The 14,338-nt window shown below is 47.2% G+C and overlaps 1 protein-coding gene and 1 long non-coding RNA gene across 2 annotated transcripts in view; one reads left to right on the forward strand and one right to left on the reverse strand.

Moving 5' to 3' along the window:
* The window catches only part of LOC122430936, a 29,843-nt gene extending 26,260 nt beyond the window's left edge, over nt 1–3,583 (reverse strand). The window contains exon 1 of the long non-coding RNA XR_006266411.1: nt 3,570–3,583. This is a non-coding gene — a long non-coding RNA (uncharacterized LOC122430936). The remainder of the gene's footprint in view (nt 1–3,569) is intronic.
* On the forward strand, nt 424–9,134 carry LOC122430934 (pregnancy-associated glycoprotein 2-like). The gene is made up of 9 exons (XM_043451891.1): nt 424–476; nt 1,466–1,616; nt 2,660–2,777; nt 2,872–2,990; nt 4,256–4,449; nt 5,363–5,479; nt 6,937–7,081; nt 7,176–7,268; nt 8,973–9,134. Exons 1-9 carry the CDS (start codon nt 424–426, stop codon nt 9,123–9,125), a joined length of 1,143 nt encoding a protein of 380 aa, XP_043307826.1. The 3' UTR covers nt 9,126–9,134.
* The last annotated feature ends 5,204 nt before the right edge of the window (nt 9,135–14,338 follow it).

The following is a 14,338-nucleotide window of genomic DNA, read 5'->3' on the forward strand; positions in this document are numbered from 1 at the left end:
AAGACCACATGAGCTCAGGAGTCTCTAGCATGGCCCCTGGCATTTATTTTTATCACCTTATTAGCATCGGGTCACAAAGAGTCAGACTTGACTGAAGCGACTTAGCACAGCACTCAGCAATAGTGTTTTGTCTCCAAATCGGCAAAAGTCTCCCCACTCTTAGTTCAGTTTGGTTCTTCAGCCAAGCCACAGGAAGAGATTACAGTAGAAACTCTGTATTCTGAGAATTTTCCAAATCAACTCCCCTTGGACACTGATGGAGGTAAAGATTTTATGGAGCAACTGGTATTTCTTATCAGACCCATTAGTGGCCTAGAGGGAACAATTCGAGCAGGTCAGAGCATATATAGCTAGGAGCTCCTGGCAATCTCTGCATGCTAAGGACTCAATTGTTCCTGAGCACTTTGGACCCTTGAAAGAACCATGAAGTGGCTTGGGCTCCTTGGGCTGGTGGCCTTCTCAGAGTGCATAGTCATGTAAGTACGGGGACTATAAGTGGCATCATCTCTTTCTCTGGGATTTTTTCCTCATTCACTTATTCTTTTACCCATCAGGGTTTGAAGAGAATGTAATCATTCCCTGACAGTCTTACAGTTCAAATTTCACTTATTGATAAGAACCTTGCCATTGGCAGCCGGGGTCCAAGGTTCTTGGGGTAGGCTTGCAGAACTGCACAACTCTGGGGGTACAGTCACAGCATGACACATGTGGAAATGGCACTCCTTGGAATTGCTCAGTGCACAACCTGTGCAACTGTAGGTGTGGTCCTGTGGAATAGCATTTCTCTTGCATTTGTTTCTAGGTCTTCTCTCTGCTCTCTCTCCATTTCTGGGTATACATGTCTGTGTCATCATCTCTGTGTCTATCTCTCTATCTCTCCATCTCTCTGGATGTCTCTGTGCATGGAGAATGCTCTGATTTCTTTTTTCTATTCTGATTCTTCCTTACTTCTCTAGCTTCTTAATTTTCCTAATTTATTTCCCATCTCCTGGCTTCCTCTCTTACTCCTCTCTTCTGCTTGAGCCCCCAGAGAAAGATCAGAAGTACTACTTCTAGGCTGTTATACCTCTAAATAGCAGTGTGAGCACAGCCAAGTCACAAACTCCCTGCATTTCAAATTCCTCCCTTGTGAAAAAGAGGATGAGAAACCCACTTCTACCTTATTCCCTGTGTTTCTTTGAGAAAGATACAGTAGGATAGCCACAGCTATGGTAAGTCACTGTTGAGACTTCATATATATCAAGTGTATTACATCCCTCATTTCACTTAATATCCAAACATTCTATATAGGTGGGGTAGAGATTATTACATTCTACCTTTTACCACTGAGGAAACTGAAGCTTCAATTGTTCATAAAAATGGAAAATACACTGCCATTACAACGCCATGTATGACAGTCATAGTTTCACACAGACCGCTGACTGCTGCCCCTTCTCGGTTTCCTTATCCCCATGCTTGGTGAAAGAATCCCGCTGACAAAGATGAAGACCATGCAAGACACTCTCCCAGAAAAAAACGTGTTGAAAAATTTCCTGGAGAAACACGCTTACAGACTGTCCCAGAATTCCGCCAATGACCCAAAATTCACTTCTCACCCCTTGAAAAACATGCAGGATGTGAGTATTTGGGGAGGATGGTGCTCCACAGCGCCCCCTGGTGCTCTGGCCTAGCACTGAGGTTCATCAGGTGGGATGTTGGGGCTGGGGCTCCTGCAGGAGGCAGAGACAGTGCGGAACATGGACCCCATTCCCAGAGGAGAAGACACTCTCATCCTCAAATCTTGGTCTGTGTTTACTGGGTCAAACAATGACCAGGTGGAGGTAAACATCCATTTCTGTGTCAAAGTTGTGGCATTAGTTTCAAGGAGACTGCTATTTCTGAACCAAGTGATCCATTGAGTTACAAATGAAGGGTGAGCCATGTCTGATCAAAAGCAAATCTAACTGCAAATCAACTATGAAACCCCAGACAGAGGAAGTTCAGCCTTTGCAGATCCAAGAATGATACCAGTAAAAAAAAAAAACATACTGAACCATGGTGCTAGTGGAGACATAAGAGATGCAGGTTTGATCCCTGGGTTGGGAAGATCCCTTGGGTCTTGGGCATGGCAACCCACTCCAGTATTCTTTTCTTAAGAATTTCATGGACAGAGAATCCTGACAGGCTATGGTCCATAGGGCTGCAAGGAGTCAGACCTGACTGAAGCACCTTAGCACGCACATATCATGTGTCATATAAAAGTCTAATGCTATAGCTATTGATTTGAAAAATGTCTCCTGTCTTCTTCCAGAATATGCAGGCCAAAGGCCACCCTGAGACACAGGCAAAGAGTGAATAGATGTCAAATGAAAGGGCCACCTGCACAGTATTGACAGGACATGGTCTCAATTTAGAGAAAGTGGCCCAGGGTGACCTCCAGGAGGGCCAGCTGGACAAGGCTGTGTTCACGCTGGACATGAAGAGGAGACTGGAGTGTTTCTCAAATGAATGCACCAGTCTGAGCAGAGGCTGTGAGATAGGGGACAGGTGGGGGGTGGGGGTGGAGGGTTGGAAAGTGATTTTAAGAGACATGGAAAACCCAGCAGGAGGCAGTACTCCAGGAATCAGAGGTGGCCAGGCAATCAGGTCTGCCCTAACCACCAACCTCCGGCCCCTATAGTTCTTCTACACTGGAAACATCACCATTGGAACACCTCCTCAAGAGTTCCGGGTCATCTTTGACACCGGCTCATCTGTCACATGGGTTGCCTCAGTCTACTGTCACAGTCCAAGCTGCTGTAAGTACCACCCCAGCCCCGACCATCCCGGACTCCCCATCCCACCTCTTTCTCCACCCTTGGCATGTGACACGCTCATCTCTTTTGTCTCCAGCTGCAATGATTCGCTTCAACCCTGAGGCATCCAGTACCTTCTACCCCTCGAACCAGTCTATCAACCTCCCCTACGGCCTTGCATGGATGAAGGGAGTTCTTGGCTATGATACCGTTCGGGTAAGTTGGAAACAAGGAGCTGAGTCAGGGCAGGCTTTGAGAGTGACTACTGCTCACAAAACAGACACAGGACCAGATGGCAAAGCCCTTCCTCCTGAAAGTCCCTAAGTGACTGGCTGTCTGCCCCTCAGACCTGTCCCTGGAGAAATAGCGCCTCTGCTGACACACAGCCTCCCAGAAAGGCCAACCCAGAGAGGGGCTTAGGCTGTGGACCTGCAGCTCCTTTGCCCATGAGCAGCTCAAGGTTCATTTTGCTGGAAGCAGGGAGAGAAGGGGAGAAGCACCCACATTTATTCTCAGACTATGCCAGGCATATTCATGGTAATAACTTGTTTAATCCTACAACAATCCCACATAGCAGATACTGTGATTAGCTCCATCATACAGGCAGGTAAGAGAACTGAAGTGCAGAGAGCAAGGATCTTGCCAAAGTCACACATCTGGTAAGCAATGGAGCTGGGCTAGCCAGACAGGCCAGTCAAGCAGGTGTGGAGTGTTTCAGGAGAGGATAAAACTGATCTGGGGCCACTGGGGGCAGTTCAGGGCTTTAGTCATCCACCCAGGGAAATAGGGAGCCACATATGTGGGTGGGGCCTGATAAACGGGTTCTCAGTCTGGGAGACCATTGAGAGTCTAGTAAAAACTGTGGCCTGTCTCTCCCAAAGTACCTGACTATTTTCCCTATCTCTCCCTCATTCACTCTTTATCTCTCTCCCTCACACACACACATTCACACATACACACACACACACACACACACACACACACAGGCCCAAACCTCTCCAAAAGCATGTTTCCCAGGCAGAGTTTTCATAAGAACGATGCCTGTATACAAGAACATTGTATAATGGGCTTCTGTCTTCCTGGGCAGATGTAGAACCCTCAACACATTACAGTGAAAGAATTAGGTCCATTTCTGTCATCAGATCATAGTGATGCCAAAGAGAAGGCTACCCTTGTCTCTATACATTTTGTCCTCAGGTGGGAACCATTGGGTCCTGTCCTGAGTCTTTGGTTGCCCCATCTGTACAGAAGGCATGAGGCCAATTTGACTCACGCAGATGGTGTTTGCAGGAGTAGTTAGTGTTGGTTAAAATCCACATCCCCACACCAGTGGAACCCAAATTCCTGTCCCAGCTTAGTCTAACAGTCTGAAGTCAATGCAGGACATAGTCAGGTCTCAGTTCTTCTCTGCAGTGCTAATGGCATCTCCTCCCAGTCCCACTTTCCAAGCCTTTACATAAGAACACTCTCTTCTCCCACAGATTGGGAACCTTGTCATCATGAACCAGACATTTGGCCTGGCCAAGGAGTACGAAAGACTCATGGTATCCAAACCTGTTGATGGCATCCTGGGCTTGGGCTTCCCTAAGTTAGCTAAAGGAACCATCCCCATCTTAGACAACCTGAAGAAACAAGGAGTCACTTCTGAGCCTGTCTTTGCCTTCTACTTGACCACGTAAGTCTGAGCTGGACAAGCTGTGTCTCCAACTGTCAGATTCTTTCAGTTGCATGAAAAGTTATAGACAACCTGATCCAGAATATTCCTAAGAGATAGTCTATCCGAGGAGAAATGCTGCCCCAGGGACCCGCCTGGCCCCATCACTTGTTTTTGTCAATAAAAGTTTTTTGGAACACAGCTATACTCACAGTGGGCTCAAGGGGAGCAATTTGGTCCAGAAAGGCTCAGGGAAGAAGAAGAGCAATAGACGGTGTCAGGAAACGGGTTAGAGAAACAGGTAACTCGGTTTGCTGGTGGATTTGATATGGAAGATAAGTGAAGGATGGCGAGAATGTTTCCTTCCTCACTAACAGTTCACCAGGAGCCCAGGACCAGTGACAGAATTTGCATGGAGTCAGTGCAAAATAAACATGTGAGACCCCTTGTTCAAAACATACTAGGAATTTCAAGGCCGGGAGAGCAGAGGTGGGGCCCTGCTGAGTGGAGGGCTTCATGGACTGCATAGGTCATAGGCAGGTGAAGCCAAACCTGGTTGACCCTGAACCCGAGTCCTGACCTCCCTGGGGCCTTGGTTTTTCTGAAAAAATGACAGGCAAAACAAGGAGGGCTGCCAGACCCCTCTAGCATGGTTCCTCTGAATGTGTCTGTAAGAACTCAGGTCACTGGAGGGGACTGGGCCCTCCTCAGAAGGCCGGTGGTCGAAGCCAAGTTGCTCAGATTCCAGCCTCTTCAGTGTCACTCATTAGACGGTGACAGGCCTGAGTCAGGTACTCAATCCCTCTGAGCCTCAATTTCTGCATCTATAAATGGGGACCAGAGTAGTGCCTCTGATGGGTGGGTAAGCACAGCCCTCAAATAGTTCCTGGTGTTACTGGCCTCATGGTGCTCCCCTCTTTCCTTCTCTCGACAGCCAGAAAGAGAGCGGCAGCGTGGTGATGTTTGGTGGGGTGGACCACTCCTACCACAAGGGAGAGCTCAACTGGGTACCAGTGTCAAAACCCGGCTTCTGGCAGATCGCCATGGACCGGTAAGCCTCTCCCTCTGAGGACCACCCCACGTGGTGCTTCTGCGTTTGCACACGGACACAGGCAGACACACAGAAGTACACGCACAGGCACATAGTCACACACAGACATATGATCCACCCAAAAAGACACACATTAAAAACACATATGGAAACACATATAAACACACAGAGGCCCACAGATACACACAAGCAGACACACACACAGACAGAGGGAGACATATAGACACACCCACAAACAAGCAAACACAGATACAGAGACCATCCATGGGTTTAAAATCACCCCAGGCCTCCTGACCAGGTCTCTGACCGGGGTCCTGAAAGGGTCCAGACAGGCCTGTGCAGCTGGGGGGTGGAGGGAGGGGAGCACCTGCTGCGCTGTGAGGTGGGGAGCATGCTTTAGGACCCTATACTGTGATAAAAAGTTGATCAGGGAGAATCTCACCACTCTGAACAGGGTTGTGTTAAGATGTCCAAATGACCAGGGCTACCCGGGCAGGCGGGACTTCTTAGCACACAGAACTGCCACTTGAAAAACACGGCAAGTCCTAGACAAACTCAGAAACCTGGCCTCCTCAGAAAGAAGCTACACAGCAGCAGAGACAGGTTGGTTTCAATGGGGAGAGGTTGTGACAGAGAGAATCAGGAAGCTGGGATTCAGGTGTGGCCTGAAAACAATGGGCAATAATCAATGGCATTCTGTGTTATACCCTCAGACAAAGCTGATGTGCCCTTTTGCATCCCATGAGTTAGCTTGGGCATCCTCTAGCCACAGCCTCAGTCTGAGCCAGGTGAGGTGTTGCTAGGAGACAACATCTCCCGGGGAGCCTGTATCTCCCCCACTCCCTCTCTGAACATCTGCTTCTCCAGAGAACCTCCATCTTCTCTGTGTGGGTTGAACTATTAATGGTCAACACCAGACACAGATTTCTGACTGTTCCTCATTCATTTCTTAATTCATTAATTAAAAAAAAAAATACATTGGGCATCTGCTGTGTGCTGAGAGGCACTGGGGTCAAACTTTCCCTCTCATCTAGTAAAGCAGTCATACATGAAACAAGTCACATACATAGTGAATTACCACTTTGGTACTTGCTAGACACAAGGAAGAGTCTACAGAGAGTGAGCAAGACAGGAACCTGATCTAGTCTGGTGGGAAGATTCCCTGACAAAGTGACAGTTAAGCCTAAACCTGGAAGATGAGGACAAATTAACACAACAGAGGGTATGGTGGTTGTGTGGGAAGGGCAATGGTACATGCCCAGGCCCTGAGGCATGAAAGACCTTGGTGCATCAAGAAGTGCAAGGAAGTCAGAGAAGGTGACATGACCAGAGCAAAGGAAATCAGAATCAGGGCAAGAGCTGAAGCTCTGACTGTTTAGGAGACTTTCAGGGAGGCAGCAGTTGTAGGGGAGGCTACATAGTGACCCTGGTGACCGCTTTGTCCCACTGTCTCCCAGCATCTCCATTAATGGGACAGTGGTTGCTTGTTCCTGTGGATGTCAGGCCCTTGTGGACACCGGGACGACGATGCTGATGGGCCCAAGTGATGCAGTCACCAAAATCGACAGGTTCCTTCAGCCCAAGCCCAGTGAGGATAGCAAGGTGAGGGGTCAGGCCACAGGGTCCCTCTCTGGCTCTCCACACCCCAAGGATCAGCTGAAGTCAACCTCTCTCCCTATTCCTCTAATGTATTCAGATTCCATGTAATCTCACCAGTACGTTGCCTCCTATCATCTTCACCATCAATGGAATTGACTACCCTGTGCCTGCTCAAGCTTACATGGAGAAGGTGAGGGGCCAATCCTGGGGGCTGGGTCTCAGATGTGGAATTTGCAGGAACCCTTGGGCTGCTGCCGGGAGGAGGGAACCCTCTGCAGGATAAGCCACACCATTGCAGATGCTGCTGAGCCCCTGTGGTTGGGCCACTGCCTCCCACAAAATCATCCACTTGAGCATAATGGACAGTCTGGGACATCCATCCTCCTGATAAAAATGTGGAGACACCACGGCATCCCAGCCTGGTGAGGGGCACAAGGAGAGGGGAACACTAAGGGCCTCTGCCCTCAGAGACCTTCAGTGCAACCAGAACCCTGAGATGCATGAACAAGGAAAGCCAGCTCTAGCAATCCCTGAAATAGGACATGTGACAAAGGCAGGGAGTGACTGGGGACAGTCCCAGTGTGCTGTCCCACCCTAGTCTCCCTTTCCTTCTCAAAAGTGTCCTGGTTTAGATGACAAATTATAACACTACCCCGTCCTTGCTACAACTTCCCCTTGCTAAGCCCCAGTGCCCCCTCTGTGAGTTGGGGTACCAACCCTTCTGTGGGGAGGTTGGATGCTAAGGTGAATAAAGGAGCACAGTGGCTGCAAATCCCCAGCACACGGTGGAGGCTTCATGTCAGCTCCCCTATGGGAGCTCAAAGCAGGCTGATGGGCCAAAGAAGGCTTTGAGGAAGAGAGGGAATTTCAGGAATTCTAAAGCCCAGTGTCATGGAGGCATGAGGAGGCCCGCTTGGGTACAGGCAAATCTACACTGATTCCAAGTAAATGCACCCTCCCCTTGTGGGATCTGCAAAGGAGTGCTGGGTCAGATTAGTGGGCGAGGGCTACACCAGGAGAGCACCATAGTAAGTCATCCAACGCAGCCTGGAGTGGCCTGGGAGTCTTCCTAGAGGGCCTGGGCATGGTATAAAGAACCAGTTGTGGGCTCTGCTATTTAAAATCGGTAACCAACAATGACTTGCTGTGTAGCACCTATGCAGCTCTGCCCAGTGTGATGTGGCAGCCTGGATGGGAGGGGATTTTGGAGGAGAATGGACATCTGTATGTGTGTGGCTGAGTCCCTTTGCTGTCCATCTGAAACTATCACAGTATTGTTAATCGACTCTACTCCCATACAAAATAAAAATTTTAAAAAGAAAAGAACAGGTTGTGGGGAAGGGGGAGAAGATCAGGCATTCTCTCCAGAGAAGACAAAGAGCAGGGGTGGGAATGAATGAAGCCGCAGAGAATGAGGGGAATTACCAGCCATTTTTGTTCTTTTTTTTTTTCTCACAAATTTTATTGAAATATAGTTGATTTACAATGTTGTGTTGGTTTTTGCTATGCAGCAAATTCACTCAGTTACATGAATATATTTACATTTTTTCATATTCTTATCCACTGCAGTTTATCATAGGATACTGAATATAGCTCCTTGTACTATACAGTAATACTTTGTTGTTTATCCACCCTCTGTATATTAGTTTGCATTTGTTGAGCCAAAGCCCCAATTCTCCCCTCCTTCTGCCCCTTTCTTTAAGAAAACCACTCTACCTGAGCCCTCTTGTTCTGGGATGGGCCCCCATTTCTGCACCTGCAGAGAGCTGTGGAGAGACCCACTTGATTCTAAACAAAGGAGGGAAACAAAAGCAAGAAACTGCCAGCTCTGGATGTCGAGGGCAGTGACAGGTAAGGGCGCAGGCTGACTGGTGTGTATTTTTGTCTCCCCCAGGCTTCTGAGCACGTCTGCTTTACCCACATTCTAGGAAACCCAGAAGGCATTAAAGGGTCAGAGACCTGGGTCCTGGGTGATATCTTCCTGAGGTTGTATTTCTCTGTTTTCGATTGGAAAAACAACAGGATTGGCCTGGCTCCTGCAGTGTAAATGCTGGGCTTCAGGAATCAATCAGGCCACTCCAAACACACACTCACTCACACCAAGGGCACTCCGGCCCAAGGGTGCTGATGAAACTGTGTTTGCTGCTCTGCAAAGTCCTATTCTCAGTAAAGAATAAAGCATTTCATCTCAATGGTGCTGATATGAATGGGTGCCTCTCTCTGGGGTCGGGGAGGTGCATCATAACCAGGCAGGATCTAGAATCAAGTCTGAATCACAAGTGAGAGGAGCCCAATTCCAACTGGCTTCAAGGAAAGAGGAGACAAATTGGAAGGACCCTGGGGCCCTGGGACGCAGGAATCAGAGTAAATCCAAAGATCGGTGATTGGATCCAAGAAATCAGAAGCCATCAAGCTCACTCTTTCTCTCCCTTGTTCTTTCCATTCTTTCATTTTTGATCATCTAAGCCTGAAAACTTTTTTCCCTCAGGCTACTACACCTAGTGAGGGAGTCTGAAGGTGCCTGCCGCAGGGTTCTGTATCCATAAAGTATCTAACCCAGAAGGAAAGAAGTTCTGAAAAATCTAGTTATCACAGAGGGCTCTGATTGGTCCACCTTAGGTCGTATATCCAGGCTGAACCAACCAACCTGGGAGGGCAAGCGGTACTGCGGCTTTACTTGATCACGTGGCCCTGTCCCGCCCCCATTGCCCCACCCCCTCACCCCACATCAGGTACCGAGGAGAAAGACATTATTTGGGGACTTGTGCCTTGGGTTTGCACTTTGCCTCCTCAACTCTTTGCCTGTGTGACCTTGATCAAGTCCCATAACCTCAGTTTCTCATCCAGAAAATGGGTATCATGATGATAATCCCACCTGGGGATTGCATGTGTGCGTGGGATCGGCAAGTGGCCTGGCTGAGCAGCGAACAAATATTAATTATTCTGCCTCCTGGGGGACAATCTGATGATTTCAGGGGACTCCTGACACCCACGGGGCTTAGTACTGAGTCAAGCAAATAACTGCTACTTCTGAAATACTTCTGAAATACTTCTGAAATACAGGGAATTCTGACTGAACCGGGGCTTCTGTTTTCCCGGCTCCACAAGGAGCTAAAGCACTGGCTCTGATTACTCCCCTCCTCACCCTTACCAGCCAACCTGTCCTTGCCAACTACTTCAAGCCTGAAATCACACTGCAAAGAGAGTTAAAGGCTTTTGGCTTCTCAGTTTCCCACATCTCCTAGGGTAGCACAAGAATCTGTTACCATTGTTATAGCCACGCTCTCCAGAAAACAAACTCACTCAGAGGGACAATGCAGATAGTGGAGTGCAGTTTATTACACCGGCGGGCCCAAGGCAGAGTCTCCTCTTAGCCAAGGACCCCGACCAGCATTTGTGAAAATCTTTTATACCCCGTGTGTACGTGTCTAAACCCACCACCCCAATTTCCTTGAGACTTACATAAACAAAGGAAGGGTAAATACAACTACAATAACCCCATCATTCACATGTTATGTCTTCAAACAGTCAATAATCAATAAGCCCATAGTTACATTCCAAATAGTTAATAATCAATAAGCTTGTGGTCATGTTCCAACCAGTTAATAATCGATAAGCCTGTGATTACATCCCAATAGATACGGAAAAAAATTTGTGACCTATCCAGAGACAGGGATGATTACAGTATGTTTCCTCTTAGACAATGAGTAACCTGAAGGTGATCTTCAAGATTCCCCTGTCTGGAGGCGGTCTTATCTTTCCATTGTCATTCCCACAGGCACTAAGCAGAGAGTTCAGAGTCCACTGGAAAGGCAGCCAAGCATGATCTGCACAGATAGGCCTGAGATGGAGTCCTGGCCCTATAAATTCCTTCTTCTCCATGGCAGCCTGCACAGTTCAAACTCTGAGGGTTATATGGAACTGGACCCATTTTTCCCCTTGTGACAAAAACATCTGTGGTTGTCTTAGAAACCTCTCTAAGCTTGCTGCTTAATGAGGAAATATATGTTGACCTGATCAAGTTTCTTTTCCCAGGATGATTCCAGCCACACAGTCAAGTAACCAGACATTCAGTCACCTAACCCCTTACAACATATGCCAAAAGCAAACCACCCATCACGCACGTCTCACTTGGCCCAAAGCACTATCGAATGGACCTGCCTCAACAATCCAAAAAGTTGGCTTGTATGCTCCAGAAGAGAGACTTTCTTAGGTTTCTTTCTATGGATATTCTGGAGTTGGGATTAGAGTTGAAGATGCCTTTGAAAGGTTGTTGCTGAACGATAGACGCCAGGATTCTTGGCCTCCGGAGGAGACAAATTCAATCTGGGGCCAGAGACGAGGCTGGATCGCTCAGAGCTTTTGTGTAATAAAGTTTTATTAAAGTATAAAGGAGATAGAGAAAGCTTCTGACATAGGTATCAGAAGGGGGCAGAAAGAGTGCCCCCGCTGCTAGTCTTCAGCTGGACGTTATATAGTCACTAGCAGTCTGTTAATGAAAAGAAAGGAATGTCTTAAAGCTCAGAATGGCACCAGGCCCCCCACCCATAAGATGCATTTTTGGATAATCTTGGCACCAGATAATTTATCCCAGGCCATAAAAAGATTGACTTGAATCTTGTAGAAGGGCAGAGTACCACACAAATAGTTTCATTTACATAGATTAGGGGAACAATATCTGAGTATAACATACTGGTTTGTCAAGTAGTTTGAGCCATTTGGCGGAACCAACTTGAAGACAGAGTCTGGGGTACATTAACATAGCTTAAGACAAACATTTTCATAAGAAAAACTGTATTGGTTAACTCAAGCTTTTGAGATAGTTAGCTTCAGGTGAAACCAGGTGTCATGGCAACACAGCATTTGAAGAGAAACCTCCTTTTAAATTTGTATAGAGAAGGAAAAAAAATATCTCTAGTTTGTTTCTTCCTGCCTTTTAAGAAAGATAAAAATGTCTGGCACTTGAAGCCTATTTCTTCTGTTTGGAGACCCCTGGCCTTCCTGCCTGTTACCCTCTCACCTTCATGGCCCCCGGTGCTAAATAGTTAAAACAGTGTCAAAGGCAGTGGAAACAGTTCAGGGCTTGAGAGTCCAATATTCTTCATTTAAATCCCAGCCTGACTTTTACTAGCTATGTGACCTTGGACAAATTATTCAGCCTTTTAATTCTTTTCTTCTTGGTAACAAGGGACTAACTCTACCAACCTCATGGGGTGGTTGTAATAGTTTAACAAGAAGCAAACACAAAAGTTTCTGGAGGTGCTAGAAAAACCACCAGACAAGCCATAGGTAGCACCAACTCATGCACTCTCACACCTTTGGAAAATCTATTACTGTAAAGTGCTGCCTGACAACCCTGACAGGCTCTCAGTTAGGCACATATGGGAGAACTCTGAAAGAACAGGTCCTAGAAGACAGCAAAGGATGTGGCTTTCTGAAACAGGCTCCAGACAATCTGAACAAAGGTCCACAAACATAAGGGGGACCAAGGTGCTTGGTACAGTTCAAATAATAATGGTTAACAACAGAAGTTGTTACCAAGTTAAAGTTAAATCTGACTTCCCTCCATTTACTTTTGTCCACATTCTACTCTGAAAATTCACCAGAGAGTGAGTCCAGTTTTTGTGAAAAACTTTTAGAGACTTGAAGGTTGGTCCTTATGCCCCCACCAAAATCTTGATTCTCCAGTGTAAACAAGCCTCCAAAATATCTGCCCACATTCCCACTTCCCAGCCAGATGGAGGGTTGGAAGCTAGTGGTCATGACCTTCACTCAGTGTCCAAAGTCTTCCCTACCCGGTTTCTAGAGCTCCCGGGTTCTCTTAATGTACTTCCTTCTTCTTAACATTTTTCATCTCTTCTGTTCGTTGCTATCTAGTCTTCACTTTTCATTCCTTTCCTCCATTTGCACAGTCTAAAATCTCTGAGATCACCATCACACACAGCGCAAATCCCACACTCTTGAAATTAGGCTTGACTGCCAAGCCTGGGAGGTGGTCTTCTACATGGGCCTGTGTATCATTAGTGCTGTTGTCCAGATTTTCAAGTCTTTGTCCTAAATTCAGGCTATATTACACATCCATACTCCCTCATTATTCACTGTAGCCCTGCGGCTTGTTATATAAAGCAGGTAGCAGTGACACAGCTCACTCCTGGCAAATGCTTTGATAGTGTTCACGAGCAGGAAAAAAAAGGCACAACCTAAAAGTTGACAATTCTGTTTTATTTGGCAAACTTTCTGAGGACTTCAAGCTTGGGGGCATCCTCTCAGATAGCTCTAAGGGATTTATCTGAAGAGGTAAAGGAGGAGGCAGGATATAGAGGAGTTTTTGCAACAAAAACCAGAGAGTTAGAGCATTAAAAGATTGCTGTTCATTAGAGAAGGTCAAATATCTCAGCTTAGGGAATTGAAGCATTTTTCAATATATGGGAAGATGCAAGAGCCTGGGTTCATTGAAATCATTTCTTTGATATGCACCTTAGCTGTCCAGGGAGTGTATTCACTTTCTTCTCATCCTGAGGCCCCTCTAGATACACAGCTGGTGGGGAGGCAGGTGGCTTCAGTAGCTGAGGGCTTGATGGAGGGCATCCTTTGCCATCCTGAATTCCTTCTGGGCTGACCTTTATAGGCAGCTATGTGATAGCTGGATGGCTGTAACATCCTTGGTTTACTGATATGGCAGGCCACACTTTTCATTCACAATAGTCAGTACACACATTGGCACATGCCCTTCTCCCTGCCACAGCAACCAGGAACACTGCAGATGGTGAAGCCTCCAACAGTCTGCATCCCCAGGAGAAGTCTCCAGTCAGAGCCCCAGGCAACTTGTGATGACAGAAAGATTTCACTCTGGGGACCCACCACTTGGCATGCAGAATCTTAGTCTGTGACCAGGATCGAACCTATTTCTCCAGCTGTCAAAGTTCAGAGTCTTAACTACTGGACGACCAGAGAAGTCCCAAGTTCCTATTTTTAAACTGTGCATTCTTTGTACCACCCATACTTGCCCAGACTGATTGATATAATGTATCCCTTAGGGCTAAGCTTCCAAAGTGACTGACAATCCCAGGAGTTCAGTAGGATGCCAGTGCTGCCCTCTTTGATAGTCATTCCCTCTGCCCACACTCACTCAGCAATGTCTTTTATCCATGGAGACACAGCTCAGTAGCCACCTCCACCAGGAAGCCTTCCAAACGTTTCACCCAAGGTGAGAGAGTTAAAGCTTAGGGCCCTTTAAGAAGGAGGTGAACATTCATGCCC

This window comes from Cervus canadensis, chromosome 29, assembly GCF_019320065.1.
Source record: "Cervus canadensis isolate Bull #8, Minnesota chromosome 29, ASM1932006v1, whole genome shotgun sequence".
Lineage (NCBI taxonomy): Eukaryota > Metazoa > Chordata > Mammalia > Artiodactyla > Cervidae > Cervus > Cervus canadensis.